The sequence below is a fragment of the Calidris pugnax genome, unplaced genomic scaffold (assembly GCF_001431845.1).
Source record: "Calidris pugnax isolate Ruff unplaced genomic scaffold, ASM143184v1 scaffold13, whole genome shotgun sequence".
NCBI lineage: Eukaryota > Metazoa > Chordata > Aves > Charadriiformes > Scolopacidae > Calidris > Calidris pugnax.
The window spans coordinates 8,257,973-8,281,785 of NW_015090810.1; the positions used below are offsets into that span (position 1 = coordinate 8,257,973).

General features: G+C 40.2%; 1 protein-coding gene across 1 annotated transcript in view; it reads left to right on the plus strand.

Annotated features, from left to right (window-relative positions):
• Positions 1-23,813, plus strand: part of TMEFF1 (transmembrane protein with EGF-like and two follistatin-like domains 1) — a 93,463-nt gene that overhangs the window by 56,998 nt on the left and 12,652 nt on the right. Inside the window, exon 8 of the mRNA XM_014938439.1 lies at positions 10,639-10,735. Within this exon, the coding sequence (XP_014793925.1) occupies positions 10,639-10,735 (97 nt within the window). The remainder of the gene's footprint in view (positions 1-10,638; positions 10,736-23,813) is intronic.

Sequence of the window (23,813 nt, forward strand, 5' to 3'; positions counted from 1 at the left end):
AGCACATGGCTGTTCTCACCTTTGTTTCCTTTGGGAGCAGTGTCTGAAGGAGCAATTTTCTGCTCAAACACTGCCCCTCGTTGCCTTCGATGATGACTTTTTTCTGAAGCTCTTCTTCCTGAGATTGCCTGACCCTCTTTCCCCAGAAGTTCTGTTTGCTTCTCCTTCCCCCTTCCATGCTCTGCCTGTTATTCCGCTACAGCTGCTCCCTGCAAGCTGAGAGTTGCTTGCCTCAGTACTGCTATGCACCTCTTATAGGAGACAGATGATAGAAGTTTAGTCCATGCCTGACTTTTATTTTTGGAACAGTTTTAGAAATATTTGAATGCTGTAGGGGTTATGTTTTTTTCCGTATTTCCCAATTGGATACAAAAATCCCTGCTAAAGTCCCTTGTAAATATTACTGTGTTGGTCTAGAAGGGACTGGCAGCGAACTGACAGATGTGGGGATTCTTTGGGTAATTTTAGGAGCACTTTGGAAGAAAAGTACAACAGAATGTGCTGCGGTTTTTTGGGTTAGGGTACTCATTGAGAGGTGAAAGTTCCAAGTTCAAATATACTGGTTGCTTGATTTGGGGCAGGAGACTCAGCCAGATCCATCATCTCTTGGTAGGAGAGGTCCAGAATAGGTTTCTCTTCGTCACTGCTGTTGTTTTCATTCTCACTTGAAATATTCATTGAGCCTGGGACAAAGGGAGCAGGAGGAAGGCTGCAGCCTGGAGGTTGGGAGTATGCATGCTATAGAAAGGCTTTGTTAGCTGGGACTCAGCGTGCCAGTGAATTTTAATTATTTATGCAAAATAGAATGATGTTGGCTGAGGAGATTTGGTGGTCCCTTCATGCTACCTTGTAGCAGTGGTTAGTGCATTGTCTTGGGAGGTGGAATACGTAGGTTCAGTTCACCTCAGGCTGAATATCTTCTCTGCTTGAGTAATGAATAAAGAAGGGACAACGTACCCACTACCTCCTCCAGCAGTTCTGTGACATCAGCCCATCATTTATTTGGCTTTCTTCCAAGTGCCTTTGAGCCAACTGAAGTCTTCCTGCTTCTCTTCAATATGAAATCAATAGGGTTAGTTCTTGATTTTAGATAGCAAAAACATTTAAAATGACCAGAAATTTAAAATCCTGCTTGGCACTTTTTCTGTTTTTGGATACATCTAGACTATTTGCGACACACTGAATTAGTACTGTCCCCATCCACCTTTGTCTCTAAAGTGGGTGTTGGGTGCTTCTGCAGAACAGTTGGCTAGTCTTCAGCATGTTGAGTCCTTTTCTGCATCTGAAAGCAATCCTTCAGGGGATGGAATCCAGTGTTGCTTTGATTATTGAACTCTGATCTGGCAGAGCAGTATTTTTATACTCACAATATTTTTGTGTCTGGAATTGGTTTTGTTCCATTATTCAAGTTACTGTAAAAGTCTTACAAGGAGACATTAAAAACATCAAAGACATATTACAAATTAAGGGAATTTAGAATTAAAACTAAACTTCTAAAGGAATGCTGAACCTATTGACAATGGAGGCATGTCGCTCAGGATCCAGACAAAGGGAAAGGGCAGGAACCCGGGCAGAGGGTGACCTGCAGGGTCAGGGTGCTCCTGGGTGCACTCACTTTAGTCCTGCCTCCCTGTTTTTTCAAGCTACAGCACTGACTGGAGCACAGCACAGCTCCTTCCTGCACCATCCTTCCCCATTTTCTTCCTGGAGTAAGCCAGGACACGCTGAGATGGAATTATCACCATGTTCATTTAGTATCATGCTTTTGGCCAAGGATGCACAAATGGGAACTGAGTTGCATGAGGAGCTTTTGTGCCCTGTGGGTTAGGCACTGCTGCAAGGTACTGCTCTAAGTACAAGGAAGCAACGATAGATGTGGAAAAACACAAGGATAAGTGAGAGAGAGCCAGCATGCTAGCTTAGAAATTTCTGTCTTCTTCCTAGGATTTGCATTTCCAGATGTTAATCACAGAACCAGTGTTTGCTATGTTTCTTAAACACACAATTAGTGTGATTGTGTATGCACCAGTGATGCTTGCACACACGGAATGGATGAGTGCAGCTGCTTGTCCAGGAAGCATTGCAATTGCTGTGCAGGAGATGTACTGTTTGCTGGTAGATTTTTAACTGTGGAGGAAAGTCCTGGGAAAAGCGTCTGAGTTGTGCTTTTCAGTTGCTATAGCTCTGCCTGTGACAGACTCCACTGCTGAAATTAGCTGCTTGCCTCACGTGCAGCTGAGGTTTGTGCTAGTGGTTCACACTGTTCTCTTTCATTTTCCAGACGCAGAACAAGCTCATTAATGATTCTGAAACTTGACTTGATGCAGATTCTCCCTCCTACTCCCAAACTGTATGATGTTAAATGCATTCATTTTTATCTAAAGAAAAAACAGAGTAGATTTAAGACCGATTAAAAAAAACCCACAAAAATCCTCTTCCTCAAAAATTGTTTTAGACAATGTCTTGCCTTAGAAGTTGTCATGTGCCACAAAAATTCTAAAGACTGTGGGACTGACTACTCATCCAGATTCTCTCCCAAATCATGTTTACTGTTACAAAGATACTAGATTTTAGGAAAAGATTTAAGAATAGGAGAATTTTTTCAGTATGCCTGAATGAGATGAAGGAGTATAATTTTTATGGGTGACACAATTGTCTAGTTGCCCTCTGACATTCTGGATAAGCGAGTTCCATTTTCTGTGCTCTGACAGCACAGTATTAATAAAGAGTTGTAATAAAATCACTCGTTTTGCTCATTTCAGAAGTCTGAACCTTCAATTAGCATAATAAAAATTACACTTGTGAAACCAAGCTGTTGATCACTTGTGGCAATGGGTATCCTGAAGCCACTTCTAAGAAGAGTATGGATTGTTAATTCAGAAATTAGAGAAATTTCAACAACCTCATTACTCTACCATTATGTTTCACCCCTACAGAAAGCAATGTCAGAGAGTGTGGACGCAGACCTGAAAAAGTTACTTAGCTGAGGTCACAGCTGAAGACAGTGGGATCCTTTAGATTTGCATTTAAGACGTAGGCTTTTCTCTGTAATCTTGTATGAATCATTCTGCAATTTCCCTGTTCTGATGAATACAGTCATAAAACCTGCTCCTGATCCACTTTGTTAGACTTTGAACAAGAACTGGTGAATGAGAAGTCACAGGCTCAGATTTGTGTTCATCTCTGCCAGTTGTAAATTGCAACACTATTTGACCTGCTGGATGTACTTCCACAGCTGGTAGATCAGGGCACGAGAAAGGATCCTCAGACTGTCATGTGTACATAAAGGAAGTAAATTGCTAGATAGCATGAAATTGTTTCTTTTTTCTAACAAGAATTTAAAATTTTTATATCTGGTGGAACCTGCCCTGTTCTTCCTGTAAAAAGAACTGTGTCATGCCAACAAAGTAGCCTTGGAAAGGTTGACTTTGGTAGGTTTATATGAATGTGACTAAGGATGAGTTTTTACAGCTTTTTCTTCAATGTGCTTTCTATGTGCACATAGGGGTTTTTTTGTGTTGTTTTTTTTGTTTGTTTGTTTACAACTAAATTCTAGCCAAGATGTCTAAAAATAACCAGTCATCTTAGCAATCTTCTTGCCCTCTTGCTATACAAAGAGCTGGCACTCAGGTCTCCTAGAAAGATAGAAACCCTATCATTTAGCTGATGTAAATTCAATGTTCAGAAGACCTCAATCCTGTGTAAAGCCATGTCCTTGTTAACATTCTAAAACAGATTCCAGCATGACATTGGCCAACTAGTAGTGAAACAGCTGAAAGGGCAATTGGAGCCATTGATCTAAATTCTGCTCAGATTTACAATTATACTCTACATTATTAGAAGAAATTTTGGACCAGTGCAGATGGCAACTGTAATTCTTAAATGAAAGTTCTTTGAAGAAGATGGTTCCTTTTTTTCTGTCAAAGGTATTGGTGACAAAGATAATTTGTTCTTCTGGCAGTAGTCCTTATTCATTAGGGGGTTTTTGGTAGTACTTTCCATCTGGCATTCAGACATAGTGCAATAACTTTTGAAGGAGAACCTTATTTCTTCTGAGCTCCCAGGTCCCACCTTTGTTAACCAAGCACTTCTGAGCTGTTCTTCCCACGTCCCTCCAAGTAAAAGCCTGTTTCCTCTCACTCCAGATAGTCCTTACTTTCTCTATACTGCCAACAAATGGCAGCTGTGATGTTGGCTTTGTGATGTAGTTAGGCCTTTGCAAGGATGTGTTGAAAACCGTCAGCATGTGTTGCGTATGCCATCAAAGAGTTAACAATTGGCAATGACTTATTACACCAGTTTCTCAGAGACAAATCCGTGTCCTAGAAGAGGCAGGTTCTGTAGTTTAGTAATCAACCGACATGGGTAAGACTTTTAAGTCTCCTACTATGCCCATAACATTAATTTTTTATTCTTTTTGTTCAGCGTTTCTCTGTGTACCTAAGCAAAATGCACTTTTGATATTAAAAAAGATGTAATGGTAGTTAGACAGATGGCACCCAATCATTTCAGGCTTTTAAGCAAAGGAAATAACATGCTTGCAATACATATAGCTAAGTTAATTATTATTAAAATAATTTGTTTTGAATTTCTAATCCCTCTGAAATTTAATAGCTAAAGTATCTTGTGATGAACGTCTAGCAGATTGCATTTAGTAATTAATAAATTGATATACAGTATGTGCTTTTTAGCAGGCTGCCATCTGTTCCTTCCCCTCACTGGGGACAACACTTATCCAGTAATTGTCACACAGTCAGGGTGGTGTAAACAGACACAGTTTAGAACCTTGAATATTTTTTATTTTAATCTGTAATAACGCTACTGATTTGTTTTAATGTATTTTAATATGACTGCAGAAACTTGATGGTGATTAACACTCTGGATAGGAGGTAACAACATGTCTTTTAGCATATTTCTGTAATGGCGTGCAACTTAGAAAGATTTAAGTGCCGATTCCATCATGTGCCTTGTTACCAAGTATCACTTTATCTTCAATAGCCCTATTTATTTCTGTTGAGATCCTACTCCCTGTAGGTAACATTAACACCAAACTAAAACTTAGAAGAATTACTGTGCTTTCACCAAAGGTTCAGCAAGGTAGAGGCAAAGGGCTGGCATGTTCAGGCCTTCTGTTGGTGAAAACTTATTCTAAGCAGGGGTTTTGGGGCGGCTGGAGAATGCTTGGAAGGATGCTGGAGCCAGGGGCATGGAAGGTGAGATTCCTCTTTCACCAGATGACAGATAGGAAATGAGGGCAGGTTCATCTTATTCAGCCTGAATAGGGCCTGCAGAATGGCGTTCAGCATGTTCATGAGTTTGTGGGACACCTCCCTTGGTGTCTGGTTACTGTCTTGTCCTTGCTGTTTTCCACCATCATCTACTCATACAGGATTTCTCTGGTGGTTACTCGGAAGTTGTTGTGTCTTCCTTTGGAGAGAAAGGAGTTAGCTGCTTTTGAAGCAAGACAGTGGAGCGAACGGGTATTTGAGTTCTCCAACCAGAGGGTCCTGCAGTGTAGAAGCTGACCCAGCTCTTGCAGTATGCCAGCTTTCCCACCATTATCCATGGTGTCATGTGCTTAGAAGCAAAATAGAAACTACAGTTGTGTAAAATACCTAAGACGTAACAAGGGTAGTGGTGGTAGAGAGTCTTACAGTGCACGTCCTCAACTCCTTTGCTTAAAAATGCACACAGTATTGTCATTGTAACTACTGGGCAAACATGTCACCTAGGCTGGGTTGTGATTAGGCAGGCACCTCCAGGCACCTCAGTCATAAGTAGACCAGGCAGCCTTGTGTTAAACCTGTAATGCCCTTTATTGCAAAATCAAACTTCAAAGGCTGGTGTCTTTACTGGAGCACATTTACAGCTGCAGCGTGCGGTCTATACTGCACAGGGAAAGTATCTTTCAGCCAGGTATAGATCTCTGGCTATACCGAGCCAGGCTTTGCTTCTAAGCCAGCTGGGTACCTTCCACGTTGGTAAACAATGCTTTTGTGTTAGATCCAGGAGCGTGGTCAAATAATTCAAGACACTGCTTGCCAAGAATTTGGGATTGCTAAGAGTAGTTGTTGCTCTTGTTTTAAATATATACTTGCAGGCAAAAGAGTAAGTTTGCAGCTTTGTTTTAAATTACAGGGACAATTTCCATTTTAACTCTGTCATTAAAGTTGCCCTAAAAATTAATGGAAGAGAGGATAAGTCACTAAACTGTTCAGTGAACTGCAGCCCATAATGTGTGATGCTGTGGACTGTGGTATTTTGAGAGGAATTTCCAGTACTAGCTGTACTGAGGGAATCACAGTCTGATCATGAGGTGGGTTTTTCTGTACTTTTGGGTGCAAAAGTGAATTTGCTGTGGCTCTTCCTATTTTCCCAACATCTTTTTGAGATTAGTTGCTCCCATCAGTAAAAATCACTGTACTCCCAAAACAGATAGGAATTAGTTTTCAGAGGGTCTTTCCCAAGCAGGGGAATCTTTATTCCACTCATACATGGCTACTGAGTAGTTGCAGCCCTCCACAAGCTCCCCCAGTTCACTGTGAACAGTGATAAATATATATATATATTATATATATACACGCATGCAGCGGAACTGTATATATGTATATACATGTATATACATATGTATATATGTGTGTGTGTGTATATATATATACACACACATACAGCGGAGCTCCCTTTCCAGGCCATGCCTTGAGGCAGAGCAGACTTCACCTTGACATAGACTGATGCTTTTCCTTCAAGCCTGATTGAAAGCCCTCAGCAGAAACCCAGCCATACTACCGCTGTAGGAACACACAAATGAGTTGCCGAGGGAAGCAATTTACTGCTGGCCAATTCCTCTAGAGCTACTTGTCCATTTGCAGGCTCCTGCCCTGCAGCTCCTAAGATAGAGCTGGCCATCTTCTGCAGAGGAATAATGACTCGAGGAGAAGTGTTAGGGAGCGCTGCGGCTCACAGAGACAACTGGGAGTCACAGTCCCATCCTCGCACCTCATTTCTTTTGAAGGACAGAGCACTAATGAGGTGCTGCCCTGAAACACGAAAGGGAGCTGAAAAGAGAGGGAAAATGAGCTTTCACTCAAAGTGAAATTAAGATGTCAAAGAACAGAATTAATCAAGATACCAACGAAAGTGAGGAGAAGAAATTCTGTAATCATCTATACATCAACATTAGAAGCCTGCATAATAAACAAGAGGAGTTGAATTGCTCATTTAGGAGCATATTTTGTCCTAATTGATATTACTGAAACCTGCTGGGAAGATCTGATTGATTGGAATATTAAAATTAATGGCTATAAGCTATATAGCAACAATCAAACATGGGGGAGAAAAGAGAAGGGAGGGACAATCTGTCAAGGGATGCATTGCCTATTTGGAGACATTTGCAGCAGAGAAACTTATGTTCTCGAATATTAATGGGTTAACTTATTTTAACAGCATGTAAGTGGGGTACTGAAAATGTCTGCTACCAATTCAGGCTGAAAACCAGTATTTATCTATTCTGTGTCACTAGGAAAAGCTGCATTTTCTTCAAGGACTTGCGTCTAAATTATATGCAGTGTCTCATGCTGCCAGTATAAAACATCATGCAGCTAATAATGAAAGAAGCATCTAAGAATTATAGATGCCTATCACCTAACTTGGAAATGTTGCATCAATACACATTCATCTGTATTACACCTCATCCTGACAGGTGTAAATTATTAGTACCTGAGGTGCAGGTGTTCTTCACTTGCACATATTTATTACATGCAAACAAAATAAAGTATGGATAAATAATTCTATATATATGAGGTCCAGCAAGTTCTATCAAGGAAAAAAGTCTACACTTTTTCTAAAACAAATGTAATTTTAAAACTTAGAGAAAGCATTTTGGGGGGGCATGGGGAAAGAGAGAGAGAAGTTTACACTGAATAGCATATAAAAGCAATGAACAAGTAGTTGTTGACTACGAAAATGAAAAGATGCCAGGGCATCCACGAGGAACAGAACTAAAGCTGGCGAGGAAGGGGGTGTGTGTGTGTGTGTGTTGCTTCTTTAGCTCCATTACAAAATTGAAATGCTAATAGTATAGCAATAGTGCTCTGTAAAGCATTCTGGTTGTGTTTGTAGTCGAGTCAGAGAGTATATATAGGATATGATGAAATATTTTCCATGCTAGCAGTACTGCAGAAGGATATTGAGCACCAAGTGTTGAAGACAGGTGTTTTGTAACCATCAGGTCTGGCTGGTTTGCACCTGGAAGCTTTAAAAATGGATGGTAAAGAATTCTGTGGGCTGACAACTTTTTTTGTGTCTTTTTTTTTTTACAGTAGAACAATGAGAAATAATGTACAAATATTTTGAGAAAAGCTACATATGATAATTGGGTGGGCTACAGCCTCTCATTCCGGCATCCATCAGAAACAAAGCAGTGGAATAGGAGGTGGAAGAATCAGCTGAGTACAGAATTAAGGGAGGGGAAAATATTTAATGCCAGTCATCATGGGTTCATGGAAAAACTTTCTTGAGAAATTTACCTTTTTTTTTTTTTTTTTCTTTAAACTTGTCTTTCCAAGAAAGGCATTTGTACAAGAAAATATTTTATGTAAGCGTACCACCTCAAGACCATAACCTTTCTCAGACAAAGGCACTCTCTCATACAAGTCTAAGTAATTAGAGGGTGCAGCATCCACACAGTGCACATCTAGTGGCCAAGAATATTGCCAATCAATGGATCGTTAAATGTTAAGGAATCGTTACAAAACGAGTGTGTTTCCAGGGACTGTTCTTGGCCTCGTGAGCCCTTCCAGTGGTGACCTGGGAGGAAATCAATCAGTACTGATCAGGCCTGGAAGACAGAGGACAGGTCACTGTGCTAACAGAATGCACAAATAGGTGGGATTTCAATGCCTGAGGGCAGAGTTATATGTACCGAGCCCAGGATCTAGGCGATTTTTAATGGATGTCAACCTCTCCTACAGACTGATGGCCCTGAAAAGGACTCATTGGGGAATAAGGTGGATAATAAAGTGAACGTGGATAATAATGGTCAGTACAGAAAAATAGTCAAAAATTAATATGCTTGTTGGATGTTTTAACTGAAGAATATCATAGATGGTACTTGGCTTTGATGACAACTTCTGGAGCAGTGTGTCCAGCTCTTGTATCTTTAGCTCCAGATGGTGTTAACATGCTGGGGAAAGGCATCGAGGGTCATAAAAACAGCAAAAGAAGTGGAAACACGATGAATGAAAGTGCCGTTTGTTTAACTTATTCAAACTGTAGGGGGGCATGGAAAAGTGAAATCTGACACTAAAGGACACTTTAGGATGCCAAATACAGACACAGGAATGTGGTATCTAGAAAGAAGGAAAAATCAAATAAGGTGTACATTTGTAAAGATAAAAGCAAATGATCTCTACTGCAACTTAATGAGTGGTGACAGAATTTCTACAGTGGGAATTTTGTAATAAAGTTTGATATGTTTTAATCTTTGAAAAATGCACAGCATGTTTTAGGCAGAAGTTAATTTGAGAGGCTCACCTGCACTATTCTCCATGTAAGCCCAGCTCCAGAGGTAGGAGGGAGAGATTCCCTTCAGCCAAGATCCAGGAAAACTAGGAAGGACTCTTGTGGATTTTTTTTTTTCTTATTTACATTTAAAGAATATAAATGCAGCTTTTTAATTGGTGGTGTTTGATTAGTTGTTTTTACAGCACATTAAGCTGGCATGAGAAAAAGAATCACTGATCCATGTCCATCTGACAGCCTTGTGTAGTCAGCCATACATCACCATGATACTGTGATACATTAAGTGGTTCTTGACTCCCTCTGCAGATTTCTGTGGTTGTTTTCCTGCTTTTCAAATATCTCTCTCCATTATGGCTTTGTTAAAATAAAAAATAGGAGTGACTAATGGTAGTGAAATAATGAGTATAGTTATATTTCTCTTTTGAAGAGTTTTGATGTCCATGTCAACAGTAAGATTGGTGGGGGTGTTTTTAGGTTCAGAACATTTGCAATACTAATTTTTCTTTTTTTAGGGAAGTAGCATTTCTACCAGTTTCTTGTTAGGATGACTTTTTTCTTTTAGTCTTGTACAACTAATAAGAGTAGTCTGGAAAATATATCACAGCAGCATATATGAGATACGAGCACAATCTAATCCCGTCATTGGAAAGATAAAGGGGAAAAAATACAGACAGTAACCTTGCATAAGGATATCTGTAATTAAAGACTATCAAAGAAAATAGCATTCAAATCCCCCCTACCTAATATTAAGGACATTAAAAGGCATGGGGTTTACACATTATCAGTGCCAATCAAAATTAAATGTGACTGGGACACATGTACGTGTTGGCTGTGTGTCTGGTGGGGTGAGAATAAATACAAATGACCAAAATAAGAATAAAAGAAGAGTCAATCAATGAAGCATTAGTGTTTTCAGGGATGCTTTCTTGTCACTGGTACAGTTCTACCAACCTCCAATTACCTGATTTTGAAAAAGGGAACACTATTAAGATTAATAGCTTCCGTATATGATAACTTCATGTTGACAACATACCTGAAGGCATATGGATTTAGGTAAGCAAAATCAGAGCTTAATAAGAAAGTCATGCTTTCTGTTAACAATACCTTATTTTTTTGTAGAGTATGAAGGATCTGGGACAGAAGTTCAGAGAAAACACTCAAAATGTGGAGTTTGCAAATATAGGGCTGAATGTGATGAAGATGCAGAAAACGTTGGGTAAGTAATCGGTTTTCCTTTAACAATATCAGTGAACAAAAACGGAAAAAATGTTACAAAAAAGAAAAAATATGCCATCATCTGCTTGACTATGTTTGTTTCTACTAACTGAAGCTTTAATGCTGTCCAATAATAATGTATTTGATATGTGTCTGTAAAGAACAAACCATCTGCAGTTGCAAGGTAAAGGGAGAAATCAACAAAATGTATATTGGAGAATCTTTATCAAAGGCCTTGATTTGTTTAGTCTTGGCAACAAAAAAACCCAAAACCAAACAGGAATGCAAAATAAATACTGATAATCCTATGTTCTGCTACATGAAGTTAAAGTGGGTAGCTGAGCCAGTCACTTCCAAACTCGCTGTGCCACGTGATTATGGGCACTCAGGGGAAAAACTGATGAAAAATTATCATTTACTTGTCAGAGCTCAAAATGACAATCAAGGAAAAAAAAGAGGATTTTATAGGCTAGAGTCTGGGCTGGTGGTGGGTACTGTGGTCGCAGCTGCAGAGGCAGCACGTGAAGGTGTTCAAGAGATGTGCAAATGGTACATGGAGGGAACAGCATCTCAGAATAACAGAGCCTGAACATCACTAATCGGGGAAGCATTGCTCTCCCTTCTCCTGTCTTCCAGCTGGAATCCATTTCTTGTTGAAATATGTCTTAATTGCACAAGACTTTATTATGGGATATCAGCGTGCAGGCATCTCAGGCAGTGAAGCGGCTTAGCACCAATATACAAGATATGTATTCAAGATTAAATCATACTGTACAAGGGAAACTAAAATGGTAATAGTACTCATGAATACTAGCATGATACTTCACATTTCATAAAGTGTCATAGTGCCAAAGTAGGCTTGCTCTTTTGTGGAGAGACAAATGAGCTGTAGCTGTTTTTTATAATACTAATAATTTTCTGCAATATTGCCTTGGTCTGTTTCATTTATGACTGGCAAGATGGGTATAGATTTGTTTGTTATATGCACTGAGATGTGTTCTTGGCTTTGGAACATAAATCCTGAAGCATTCGATTTCAGTAAAAGCTTGCCTATTCATTCTATACTTGTAGAGTTGGCACTCCTGGAGTTATGTAGTATCTAGAACAGAGTCAGGATAAATTTGGGGAGAGCAGAAGATTTATTCCCTACATTCTATTAGCACAAAATGAAGCCGTGCTCCCTCTTCTCAACAACAGGGCAAGAGTGCTCTTTCGCCTCTAAGATATCTTTAATTAGTCCTCATTAAAAACAAGATATGTGAAAACAAAAATGTTTATCTAGAAAATACTCAGAAGTTAGAAGATATTAAAATGTTCCCATGGGGGTTGGTCACAATCTATCAGACCAGTTTTTCAATTTTGTCTGTTTTCCAATCTAAATGTAATTTCCTTCCCCCCGCCAGTGTCTTGACCATTATAATAGGCTTTAGTGATATTCCCTGTGTGTTTAGGCTCAGATTACATTGGGCTCCGTTAAGGTAGATTTCCTTCACAAGGTTAATTTTAACAAGTCACATAGGAAGTCACAGACTTGCTTAAGTAGAAGTTAAGAATTGGTTTATTTTTTTCCTAAAAATCAAAGAAATTATTTACCTGGCAGAAACAAGATGGGACTGAAATCTTCTGTTTGGGAAACTCTAGTAGAGCATCTATTAAGAATGCTTTTTACATCTTATTCTTACTCCTTTTCCTGTTGGATTTCAGCATGTTTTTTCAACCTCATAAAATTCTATTATGATATATAAAATTATTGGCAGCATAATTACCTTTCATCAGACTTGTATAAACACTGCTAGGTTCATATCATTATTTAATTTCATTTTGCACCATATTACAACCACTACCAACCCTAATTCTAGCAAATCACACAAGGACCCTAATTTAATAAATATTCTGTCTTCCTTTTCCTTTCTAAGGCATGAGAATGGCCACTGTGATTTTTTTCAATAGTGGGGTAATGTCTACTGAATCACAAACTAAAAGTACATTTAGTTTTGTTCAAGTACATTTCTCAGGCCTGGATAGCCCTTCCTTGGAGTTTGTGATGTTAAAACACTTTATGAAGTGATCCATATGATTCCATGAGGCATTTTAAGAGGATTTTGCTTCATGATAGTAACTGATTGAGTTTAGCTGAACCGTCTCCTAACGTTCAGTAGATAATCTCAAGCCATATTCTTGAGATGCTGTCTAATGCTTACGGTAAATGAACGATTATGCGTTTTCGCATCCTCTTTTCCAAGTCATGCAATCTGAGACCTTAAAAACATCAGCTCCTTCTGCTCCAAGTGCTCTTGAGAAGCAAAATGGTATCTGTACTCCTGTTTTATGAATTATGGATAAATTAAATTATGGATAAAACAACTAGCCTGTGGACAGACAGTGAATTGGTGGAAGGATAGACAATCATGCCCCAGAGTGTTGAGTGGTTTGAGGTAAATGAGCTAGCGTTATTGAGAAATCTGAGGATCTGCCAACAGGTCAGCCACAACAGCTTGGGGCAGATTTTTCCCTGATAACAGAAAGATCCTGCTAAAGACAGTTTTATTCCATACAGGCTGTGGTTTGTCTTTTGGGCTTACAAAGATGTTGGTGTCCTGCACAGAAAATGATGGCACCTGATAGTTTCAGTGAAAACTGTAGGATGATTGATGTAACAAAGAAGCAGGAGCCAGACCATAGCAGCAACCAGTTAGCATTTCCTGATTTTTAGCGTTGGACTTGCTGATGTCTAAGCAAGTTCTTTCTTCTCAGAGGTCCACCGTGATAGTGTGAGGGGCAACGGGCTGCGAGTGGGAGCATGGGCAATTCTGACTTGACACGAAGGAAAATGTTTCCACCATAAGGGTGACTGAACACTGGAATAAGGTGCCTGGTGAAGCTGTGGAGTTTCCACCTGTGGAGAAGGTCTGAACTTGATCAGACACAGCCCTGGGCCAACTTTGAGCAGGCAGTTAGACTAGATGACCTCTACATATCCCTTCAAGCTTAAATTATTCTGTGTAGTTACCAAATCTTGGTGCTTCTTAAAATTATAGAAGTTCAGTTGTACACAGCTGAGATGCACTCCATGTTACAAGTGAGTGATTTTAATTTTTTCTTGCACTTAAATTGTATTTTCCCTTTTGAAAAAGTTACAAATTTTTAGGTTTTGTGCTTGGCATTGAATCTTTATGGCTGTCTCTGATCAAAGTTGCTACATAAGCTTTTATTACACAAGATAGTACATAGTCTAAAAAATTCAGGCTTTGCAGAGAGTCTTAGATTTGTATCTTCATTTTGTCTCTCAGAAGCATTATCTATCTAAACCAGAAGTGGTTACAATGCATAGTAAATTGAATGCAAAAATATAAACAACTTTATCATTCCACTGCCTCTGCAAAAATTTTCGATGTTGATTTTAAGTGGAGTGATTGAGACAAGGAAATAAAGTCTGAGGAGATGGTTGTCGTAAACAGCATACCATACGTAGAAAATTAATGTTCAGCTGTATACAAATCAGTACATTATTTCTTTATATAAATGCAAAAAGGAATCAAGTTGAGGAAACATCACAGAAATATAGTTTTCCATACTTTTTTCTTTTCTCATACAACTTATAAGTATTTTAAAGAGCTGTTAGGTTATTGGCAGGCTTTTCAGGAGCATAGCAAATCACTTGTGGATGCACTAGTCTGAAGCTGCGTGAAGGCTTACTGTGCCATATTGTCCATACAGTGGTTTTCTGTAGGTCTATGGTAACAAGGATGCAGACAACAGGTTTCGCATGGATTTGCCATATTATTTTTTTTCCCCTTTAGTGACAAAATTGAAACACAGGTTGTATATGTCATGGGAAAACCTGCTGTCTGACACCAATCAGTCAGTACCCCCCTTTCTACTCTGCCCATCAAAATGTCTCTCTGGCCAGAACCTTCCTCTGCTGTGTTGAAAAGGCAACATATTACACATAAAGGTGCAAAGCCTGTAGCAGGGGAGTGAAAAAGGACACGTGAGGTCTGTAAATTTAAACTTTTGTGAAGGAAACTGGCCATAAGCCTAAAGACATAAGAATGTGAAGGTGGTGTGTGTTTTCTGCTGGAATTTTGAATTGGAAATGAAGTTGGCTTGAGAAATGGAGGTGGAAGTTGCAGTACAAAGCTTGGGGTCACCTAGAGCTGATGGGGTAAATCCTGTAGGGCACCAACCCAAACACGTAGGGTTTGCTATTGATATACTCTGGGGTAACAGACTGCATTTATTTCATAGTACACACTGGACTTTTCAGTTATACTGATTATTCATGTGATAGAGCTAAACGGATGGTTCTATCAGTACACGATCAGAAGATGGTATACTGATAATATTGAAACACTTAAAATAATACAGTATGAATGCACAACGAATCAAAACAGATGTGCTTGTAAAATAATTTTCATAAGTCTAGCACTTAAATCAACTCTTTCTTCCATGAAAGCAGTGCATATAAATGTTTGTAATAATGTGGTCTGTTAAGGTCTCCAAGTGATTATTTTTTTTAAACTCAGATAAATAATGTTTTATAAAGCTTCTAAACAACATGATGGCTTAGTTTACTGCTTGTGATTGAAACTGAAATTATTATTTGCAATCCTTTGAGAGCTGAGTAAGGTTTTTTTTTTTTTAAACTTTTTTAAAAAAACTGATAACCTTTAACTTACTTGTGGTTTGGGGTTTTTTTTGTATTTTGATTAGAAAGGTGGGCTTTTAAGTATATATGTTTTTTCAAAAGACTTCAATTTTCAAATGGTCTTGATTTCCATATGTTGCTTACTATTATCTGGCCATTTATTCTAGACGTTTCTTCTTATACATATCAAAATTCATGCTTAGAGTAAGGGAGAACATTTTAATGCTTTTACATTAAATGTAAATAACCTCTATACTATATTTATAGTAAATAATATATATTTATACTATTTTACTATTAACTTTTTAAATAACTGTAAATTAATTGTAGAATAGGGGATTCATCTCACGTTTTTTCTTCAAAGGTGAAGTATCTTTCCAGCATAAAAAGTCGTATTACTTATGAGCAATTATATCCCCTGCTCTTGCACTGTTTTGTGTCGTGTGTCTCTTGCCTCTTGCATGGCAAAGCACTGCCAGATACCTGAATAAAACTAAATGCCAGCATCTAGTCAGTGTTGGAAAGAATATTGCTTTAAAAGACATTTTAAATTATGCTGTAACTTCAGGAAAATAATATCCAGAGTGAAATCATGAACTGGAGAATAATTTAGGTTAGAAGGGATCTGTAGGAGGTTGTCTGGTCCTGGCTCCCTCCCTGCACTGCAGCCAGGGCTAGATCATTCAAGTGGCTCAGGGCCTTCTCCAGGAGAGCTCTGACTACCTGCTCCATGAAAGGAGATTGGGTATCTGGGCATCTGTTTACAGGCTGAACTGCTCTCACTTTGAGCAGTAATTTCCTTTTGTTCAATCAGAATTTCTCTTGCCACAACTTGTGACTGTTTCTCCGTCTGTCTTCTTGATAATCCCTCTTAGGTAGTTGGTGACAGCAACCAGTCACCTCCTTAGCCTCCTCCAGGCTGAACAAGCCCAATGGCTGCAGCCATTCCTTACACAGCACACGCTCCAGCCCTCTACCCTTGGCAGTGGCTCGCCACTGGACCCTCTGCGGTTTCTCAAATACTTGCTGCCCCAAAACTGGACAGGGCACCAGAGTGCTGAGTGGAGGACAACAGTTGTTTCCCTCGCTCTGTTGGTGACCCTCCTGTGATGCAGCCCCCCAGCCTGCCGTTCCCCCACAGGTCCTTCCTGTGGCTTTCCCTTCATCTTCACACTTCAGGAGGTTCCTCTTCTTGTTGAGGCCCCATTTGAGTGGTCATCTTGCCCTCCCTCTTACGCTCAGTAACTACCTTCCTTTCCTTTGGTCCCTAAAAGACTGGAATAAATTTCACTAATTTTAGTTTAAAAGATCATCTCTCTCTTTTTTTTTTTTGTTTTTTTTAGTCTTTGATAAGGAAATCATTAACTTAAAAATAGACTCACTGTAAAAGTTCAAATGTGTCATGTTCTCGGCTTTGCCTCCATTTTGTTTCTTAACAGATAAAATATGGAAATGAGATTCTGAGCACATGCAGTCGTTTTTAAATAAGTGTACTGTGCTGTCAAAGATCTGTTTTGACTCATAATGCAGAGTTTCAAGAAAGATTGACAACTGATCCCCAAGCAGACCTTTTGAGATTAACATTTCATGAGATTTACTTTGGAAAGAAAACTTGTCTCAGCAACATATAGATTCACCCAGACTATAGTTTACATGCTGTCTGTTTTCACAATGGCCAAATCAGAAATTGAGAAATATAAGTATTAATCCTTAGAAATACCAGTATGGACATTTTTAAAGTCCCAGTCTCTGCCTTGTCTGTCTAATTTGTCTTCCAGAGAAAGATTTGAAGTATGGCATGCTGGTCTATACTTGCCCCTTTTGACCACTTTTTCCCTCATTTACCATAGCAAACACTTTCTTTTTCTTTTTTTTTTTTTTTTTACTTTTTTAACATATGATATCGTATGTAGGTATACATAAGGAAGGGCATCTTAATCCTGTCTAAACACAATTCAGAGTTTTCTGGTCCAGCAGAAAAAAAGATCTAAAGTGTCTGTGTGTAAAACAAAACACACAAACAGTGGAGGAAATCAACCTAAACATGGGTTTTATGATTGTATTGTGGGATTACTGAATTACGTAAAATTGGGCTACAGGAAATCCTGATATGAGAGGAATAACATAAAAATCTCTTAATTATACTGACTATTAAGAAATTGAATAGAACTTAGATGGATAATAATCCAGGCCTGGGTTTTTAATGTGTTTTTTAATGATCCTTGCAGCAGTGTGTACCAAGTCTTTGAAGGTTTCTGTTAGTCGAAGGTGGAGGGAGGGTTGTTAGGTCACTCTTTTGAGAACAAGCATCAGTCTACCATGTATGCTGCTAGAAACTCACTGCAGTTAGTTAAATTTTTACAGTGGTCAGAGAAAGCCATGCCATGAAATTAGAACAGGGAGTGAAGGGGTGGCTGGAAGGTGGCTGAAGCTTGTGGTGTTTAAAGGGTGTTCTGCGCAGCTGGGCAGGAGTTCAAGCAGGACATAGAGAAGCTCGTAGAATTGAAATCTACTTCTCTTGCCCTTATCTCCCCGGTGCTACAAAGGGATTTTTTAAAAAGACGCCAAAAAAACTAATGAAGATTCAGCTCTAGTCAAATAGGTAGAGAAAGCACTTTGAAATCCAGATTTTCTTAGTTCAGGTTTCATCTGGGAAGAACTGCACACAAGGGAAGAAACATCAAATGAGAGGTAATCCTTCATTTGACATGGTTATCTTCTGAACTGCAATTGCAACACCCCTGCTATTTCAATTCACCTAAATTTATTCCATCAAGCTTGCACTTACCCATCTGTGTGCGTTTCACACGCTTTGTTTTATTCCAGTGTTTCCATTTTACATTTGTAAACAGATGTGCCAATAAAAGGGCGTGTAAACTGAGAAAGCGTGCTGTTGCAGTCTGCTACAGGGAAGGGGCAGCAAGCAGCACCCTCGGGGAGGCCAGGCCAGAAAAACACATTCCTGAGCGAATCCCAGACAGGCACAAATGCAGCAGCCTGATCTGCTGGTTGGAAATTCCAACCTCTCTCCATAGCCAAGCCCACTCCGCAAATCTGTAACGCTTTTCCTTTCCTCCTTTCTTTGAATGTACCTTGTTCTTAAGCACGCAGAACTTCCAACAAACCATGTACACCTTGAAGCCTGAAAACAAAAAAGGAGCCTTGAAATGTGTTCTGATCTCTGGGGATCTAATTAATTTACTGATAGCAGCAAGTGCTCTTACAGCCTCAGCTCGTTTCAAACGTGTCACATCATTTTACTAAACACATGTTCTTTGTTACACTCAGTAGCCCCTAATAAATGAGTTGTACATTCTCATTTCTTATTTATTAACACCAGCTAAAATTTTTGTTTAGTTTAATTATAGCACTTTGTACTTTCCTGAAATTCAGTGCTTTTCTGTTGAACTAATAGTGTTAATGAACAATACTCCTGCAAATTCTAAAAGCACACTGTCACAGCAAGCTGTGCCTTTTTTCTTAGGATGTCAACTCTCTGACAAAATAAAGGGGTTTTTTTCTGCATAAAGTAGTATGTATATTCTCTAGGTGAGTAGTAAGTATATTCTCTAAGTGAGAGAAAAGATCTGTTGAGGACACTGAGCAGCAACCCCCTCCAGAAAGACATCGACTTGGAGCACTAACTACCTGTTTCAATCCTTTTGGTTAAAACCAATAGGAAGGTTATTGTGAAAAAAAAAAAAGTTGTAGTGCTCTGACTCCTTTTATCTCAGTGTGACTTTTACAACAAGCTGTTACAGCAAAAACTAGAAGCAGTCATTCACTTCTTTCTAGTATGAAGCATCAAGCATTTTCAAGATGTCCTTAGTACGCAATTCTCTTAAGTGACTTTTCCTTAAATGACTAACTCTTTTCTTCTGAAGGTTGTGCTGAGTAGCCACACATCAGGCTGAAGGCACTAGCTGATAGATTTTTTTTCTTTATTTTCCTGGGGCACCAAGCAGGACCTTGTTGTCAAACAGATAGAAAAGCCAACAGCAGAGCAGCAGTGGGTCCGAAGCTGTGGAGTCTGCACTCAGCTCCAAGTGACAGTGGCAAAACACCCAGTGTCACTATATGTCTAAGATTTTTCCATAGTCTTCACTTGTATTGGGATGTGATGATTGATTTACCCAACGTCACATGGCTTTGGCAAACCTGAGGGAAGACTGGCACTTTGAAAAAGCAACTGAGGGAAGAAAGAAGCCTTTTATTGTAAGGTTTTGGGCATTTCTCTTGATGTGGACTTTGCTGTGCTTATCTTCACATTTAGCAGGTCAAGATCAGCCTCACACAACAATTTATGCTTGCACCACTGCTGGACTTCAGGCAATTGTTCCTGGGAGTTACTCCAAATAGTAGGCATGAATAATTGAGAGCTAACAGGAAGACACTATGATGTTTAAAAGTACTCTGACATTTCTGTTTTGCAGGCTTTCAAAAGAATTACTTTTCCCTTTGTGAAAATTTGCATGATTCTGGGTTTTCATCCGCAAGATCCTTTCTGATTCCCTTGTGGGGTCATTCCTTGAGGAATAGAGATACCTGTCAGAGCAGAATTTGCCTTGAGAGATGGGGCTCAAACTTCTACCTTGTCTGTCCGCAAGTGACGCCAGGAGTGTCACTGACTGTGCTCTGCAGTCTGACTGCTCACCTCAGCAGTGGTTGTCCCATGTTCACTTTTCTGGTCTGCTCGCAGCAGGGAGGCAACTCAGACCTGGGTTTGAACCTCAGTTTTTCAACATTAGAAAGTTAAATACAAGATGTTGTTCTGCGGTTATTTATGAGTGATGTCATATGCTATTGTCTCCTTGGATTGCATCAGCCAAACTCAGACTGGCCTTTAGCAATTGTGAAAATATACTGAGGGGTCAAAGTATCCATGTCTAAGAGGTTCTAGATAGAAACTTCATTTCTTATGCAAGAAATTAACTATATCTGACTAGTTTCCTAGTATTACAAATTTTTTTTGTGTGATAGGTACTATTCTATTATTTTTTTCTTTTTTCTTTTTTTAAAATTTTTTTTATTGCAAACCAGCCATTTTCGTACATTGTAATTTCAGTGTGCGCCCACCTGCTCACACCAGAAAGCACATGCTGAAAGCAAACCTCATTTTTTTTCTACTGGTAATTAGGGATGAAAATGTATCTTGCTTGTGTTCTTTTCTAAAGGAATAGAATGAAAATGTTACCTAAAGATCAGTGTTAAAAATATTTAAAGCTAGAATCAAAGCTGTGCTTTTGTCTCAACAAATGCAGGATAGTGTTTTAATACAGGTTTAAAATGAGTAGAAGTAAGGTGGAATATTCTGTTCAAAATATCTCTTTTAGATGGATTAAAATCCGAACCTAAATCTTGCTGATACAGGCTTTCCAATGCTTCCTGTTTTATAAAATTGTCTTCTGTTGCATATTATTATATCTCTTAATTGTAAAGCCTACTATTATTTTTTTGCTGGGTGTGTTAATTTAGAAATGTGATCAAAACCTTTGCATCCCTGTGCCCCCGAAGCTAAGTTTTCAGGCTAGTACCCCCAGAGGGCTGGTGGTCGGAGGAGTCCAGCCTCACACCAAGGCTGCCATTCAGCACTCATTGAGGCCAAGTCATGCTGGAAAGTGTTGGTGGCTTCACGGCTGAGCTGCACATGGCATTAGCTTCACAGACCAATGCATGTGATCACAGTGCCAGAGGGAACTAAGGTAGAAGTGAGAATAAGTGCTTAAAGGTGGGATATTGGGAATTTTACAGTTAGGGTCTCCTCTCTCTCCTGGGTAACTCATGCATACCCCCTTCACCCCCTTCTCCCCCTTCATGATCTTAGGTTTTTCCTGCCCTCTCCTCCTAAGCAGCTCTCTGTTTTGTCTTCTCCTCTCTCTGTGCTCTTTCCCCAGCGTAAGCAGGACTTGTCAGGGAACAAATTACAATATGAGATTTTAGTTGTGTCCAGTTTCAGTCAGCTCTGAAAAAAAAACAAAGCCCACTATCTGTGATGCCTCACACAGGCTCTCCTGCCTGTAAAATACAGCCCCTGATAAGATTTTTGCCCTCTGGGCCCCCACTTATAGCTCATTAACCTTGTCTGCTGCATCTTCTCCCATACTTCCTGTGCTGCTTCTGTGGTCCGTGGGATGGGTGCAGCCCTGTGGGCTGTGCTTGGTAGTCTTGGGCTTTGAGTTCTGCCTGGTTCTAAGGCTCAAGCTGGCTGCTGGGGGGAGCTGGCTTCCCTCAGGAGATTGGATTTTCTGTCATCTCCTCAGTAGCAAGCTGTTGTCTGCCCTTTGTAGCTCTCTGACTTCAGGGTGTAATATATTTTCTGTATTTCATAGTGGGTTCTTCTGGGAATCTTCCAGTACTTGCCTGAGTTGCTTTTTCATTTCGGTTGTTGTTGTTGGTGGTGGTCCTGTGCTCTTGCAGGAACTCAACTGCCAGTTTTGATGTGTTTGATGTGCAGCATCAGAGCAGCAACTTGCTCTCCCATGGTTTTACCTTCCTTCACAAACACTGAGCAGTTAAAAACAGCTTTCATTTCATGTTTTCTACCCAGAGCAGCACTCCACACATTTCACTGCTCCCATCTCACAGTTCGGTGCTTCCAGCAGGCCTGGCTGCATTTTGGGTCTAGTGCCCACCAGCTATAAGGTAGGACACTTCACTGCACCCCACGTGGACTCTCTGAGGGGTGCAGGGTTCTAACATGTGCTCCTGGTTCCCTCACTGCCACCCTGCTGCATCTGCGGGGGCCCTGCTCCCTTCAGAGCATCACGCCCCAGCCATGTCCTCACCTTCACTCGTTCTGCTTCAGCTCTCTGAACAGCTTCATGCTTTTACATTGGAATTATGAAGTATAATAGTCTCAATTTTTTTTAAAGTACATCAGTCCAGTTCAACTGTTCATTATCCCACAGTGTATTTAAACCAGCTGCTTTTACGTGCCGGGGGCTCTGTCAAAGTGTCTACACCGGTAACTGAATGGCCAGGTGAAGGCCAGATACACCATTTGGCACCATGGCTGTAGGAGAAGTAGCACCTAATGGCATCAGGCAGATAATCATGGGCATTGGCGGGGAGAGAACTTCCAAAACTGAACCTATGAACTCCTGAGTTGCAACCAGCACCAACTGGTTGTAGATTTTGGGTAATGCCTGGGCTGAACAAGTGTCATGTCCTGGATCTTCCAGTTAATGAAGAGCCATGAGACAGAGTCAGCAGCTGGGAAGCCAGTCATGCAGTGCACTTCTGTAGATAGACTGCTGAGCCTGGGAAACCAAGGGCTCTGGAGACGTGTCCTGAAAGGCAATGCCCTTGGACAGAATAAGGGAGCCTGGAAGGAAGATGCCACCAATCCTGGAAGCAGAGGCAGATCCTGGGGATCAGAGAGCAGGCATGTGTCCCACCAGCTGGCTGGGTTGGTCTGTCTGGCGAGGGCCTTGCTGGAGATGTGATGTGCGGCAGCCCACGTGCCTGTGGGCAGAAAACATGTCCATCTGCCAGTTGGTTGGGGTCTGTTCTGCCAGCGAGGCTGCACTGGGGATTTGGTGTGCTTGCAAGCCTCCAGCAGCTCCCAGTATGCAGACTGGCCACGAGCAGGAGTTTCACTTGCTCCCACCCCTGGCAGTGGCCAGTTCTGTCCTGCTCCAAGGACACAACGCAGCTGCCAGCCCATTGCAGCTGGTCAGTGGGATTCAGCTGTCTCGTGCTGCAGCAGCCCTTATGGACGTGTCACAAGCTCTCCTCTTTAGGCTGTTGGGGTTTTTTATTTATTTTTCTGGTTTTAGATGTAAATTTTAAATGATAAAAAGAAATTTTTGTACATCAAAGAATTGGTTAGAGCTAAGACTGTACGTGTTTATCAGAAAAAGTGTCAGGAATTCACATCTACCCCCACAGCAAGTAAGCAAGCATTTAATGGGAGATGTTAAATCTCAACGCTGCAGCAGTAAGCAGTTTCCAAGCATTTTCAACTCTACCCTATTATGTCACCATGAGGAAGAAAAAATTATTTTCAGAAGTTACCTTATTTGTCACCAGGAATGACAGAAAACCACAGTAATTATGATGCTGCAGCCCCTGGATGGTGACTGTAGACAGAATTAGAGCTGTTAGGACATAGAAATACAGATGGAATTGTTCTGGAGAGATATATGCGAATGTGCTCAAACTTGACAGGGATGGGTGCTTGCAGGCAGTGGTGATCCCTGAGAGCTAGGGCTGAGCAAAGGTATCTGTAAGCACACAGCTGGTGCCATACAAACAAGCACTAGTTCTCCACTCATTCGTGTTAAAAAATGTGTACAACTGCTGAGCCATGAGCCTTTTATTTGCATATAGTAAATCCTAATAAACCCCTCATTAGGCTTAAAATCATGTGGGAGCGTGTAAACAAAATAGTTCTTCCTTCCCTGGGTCTAAGGTTTACAACCATTACCAT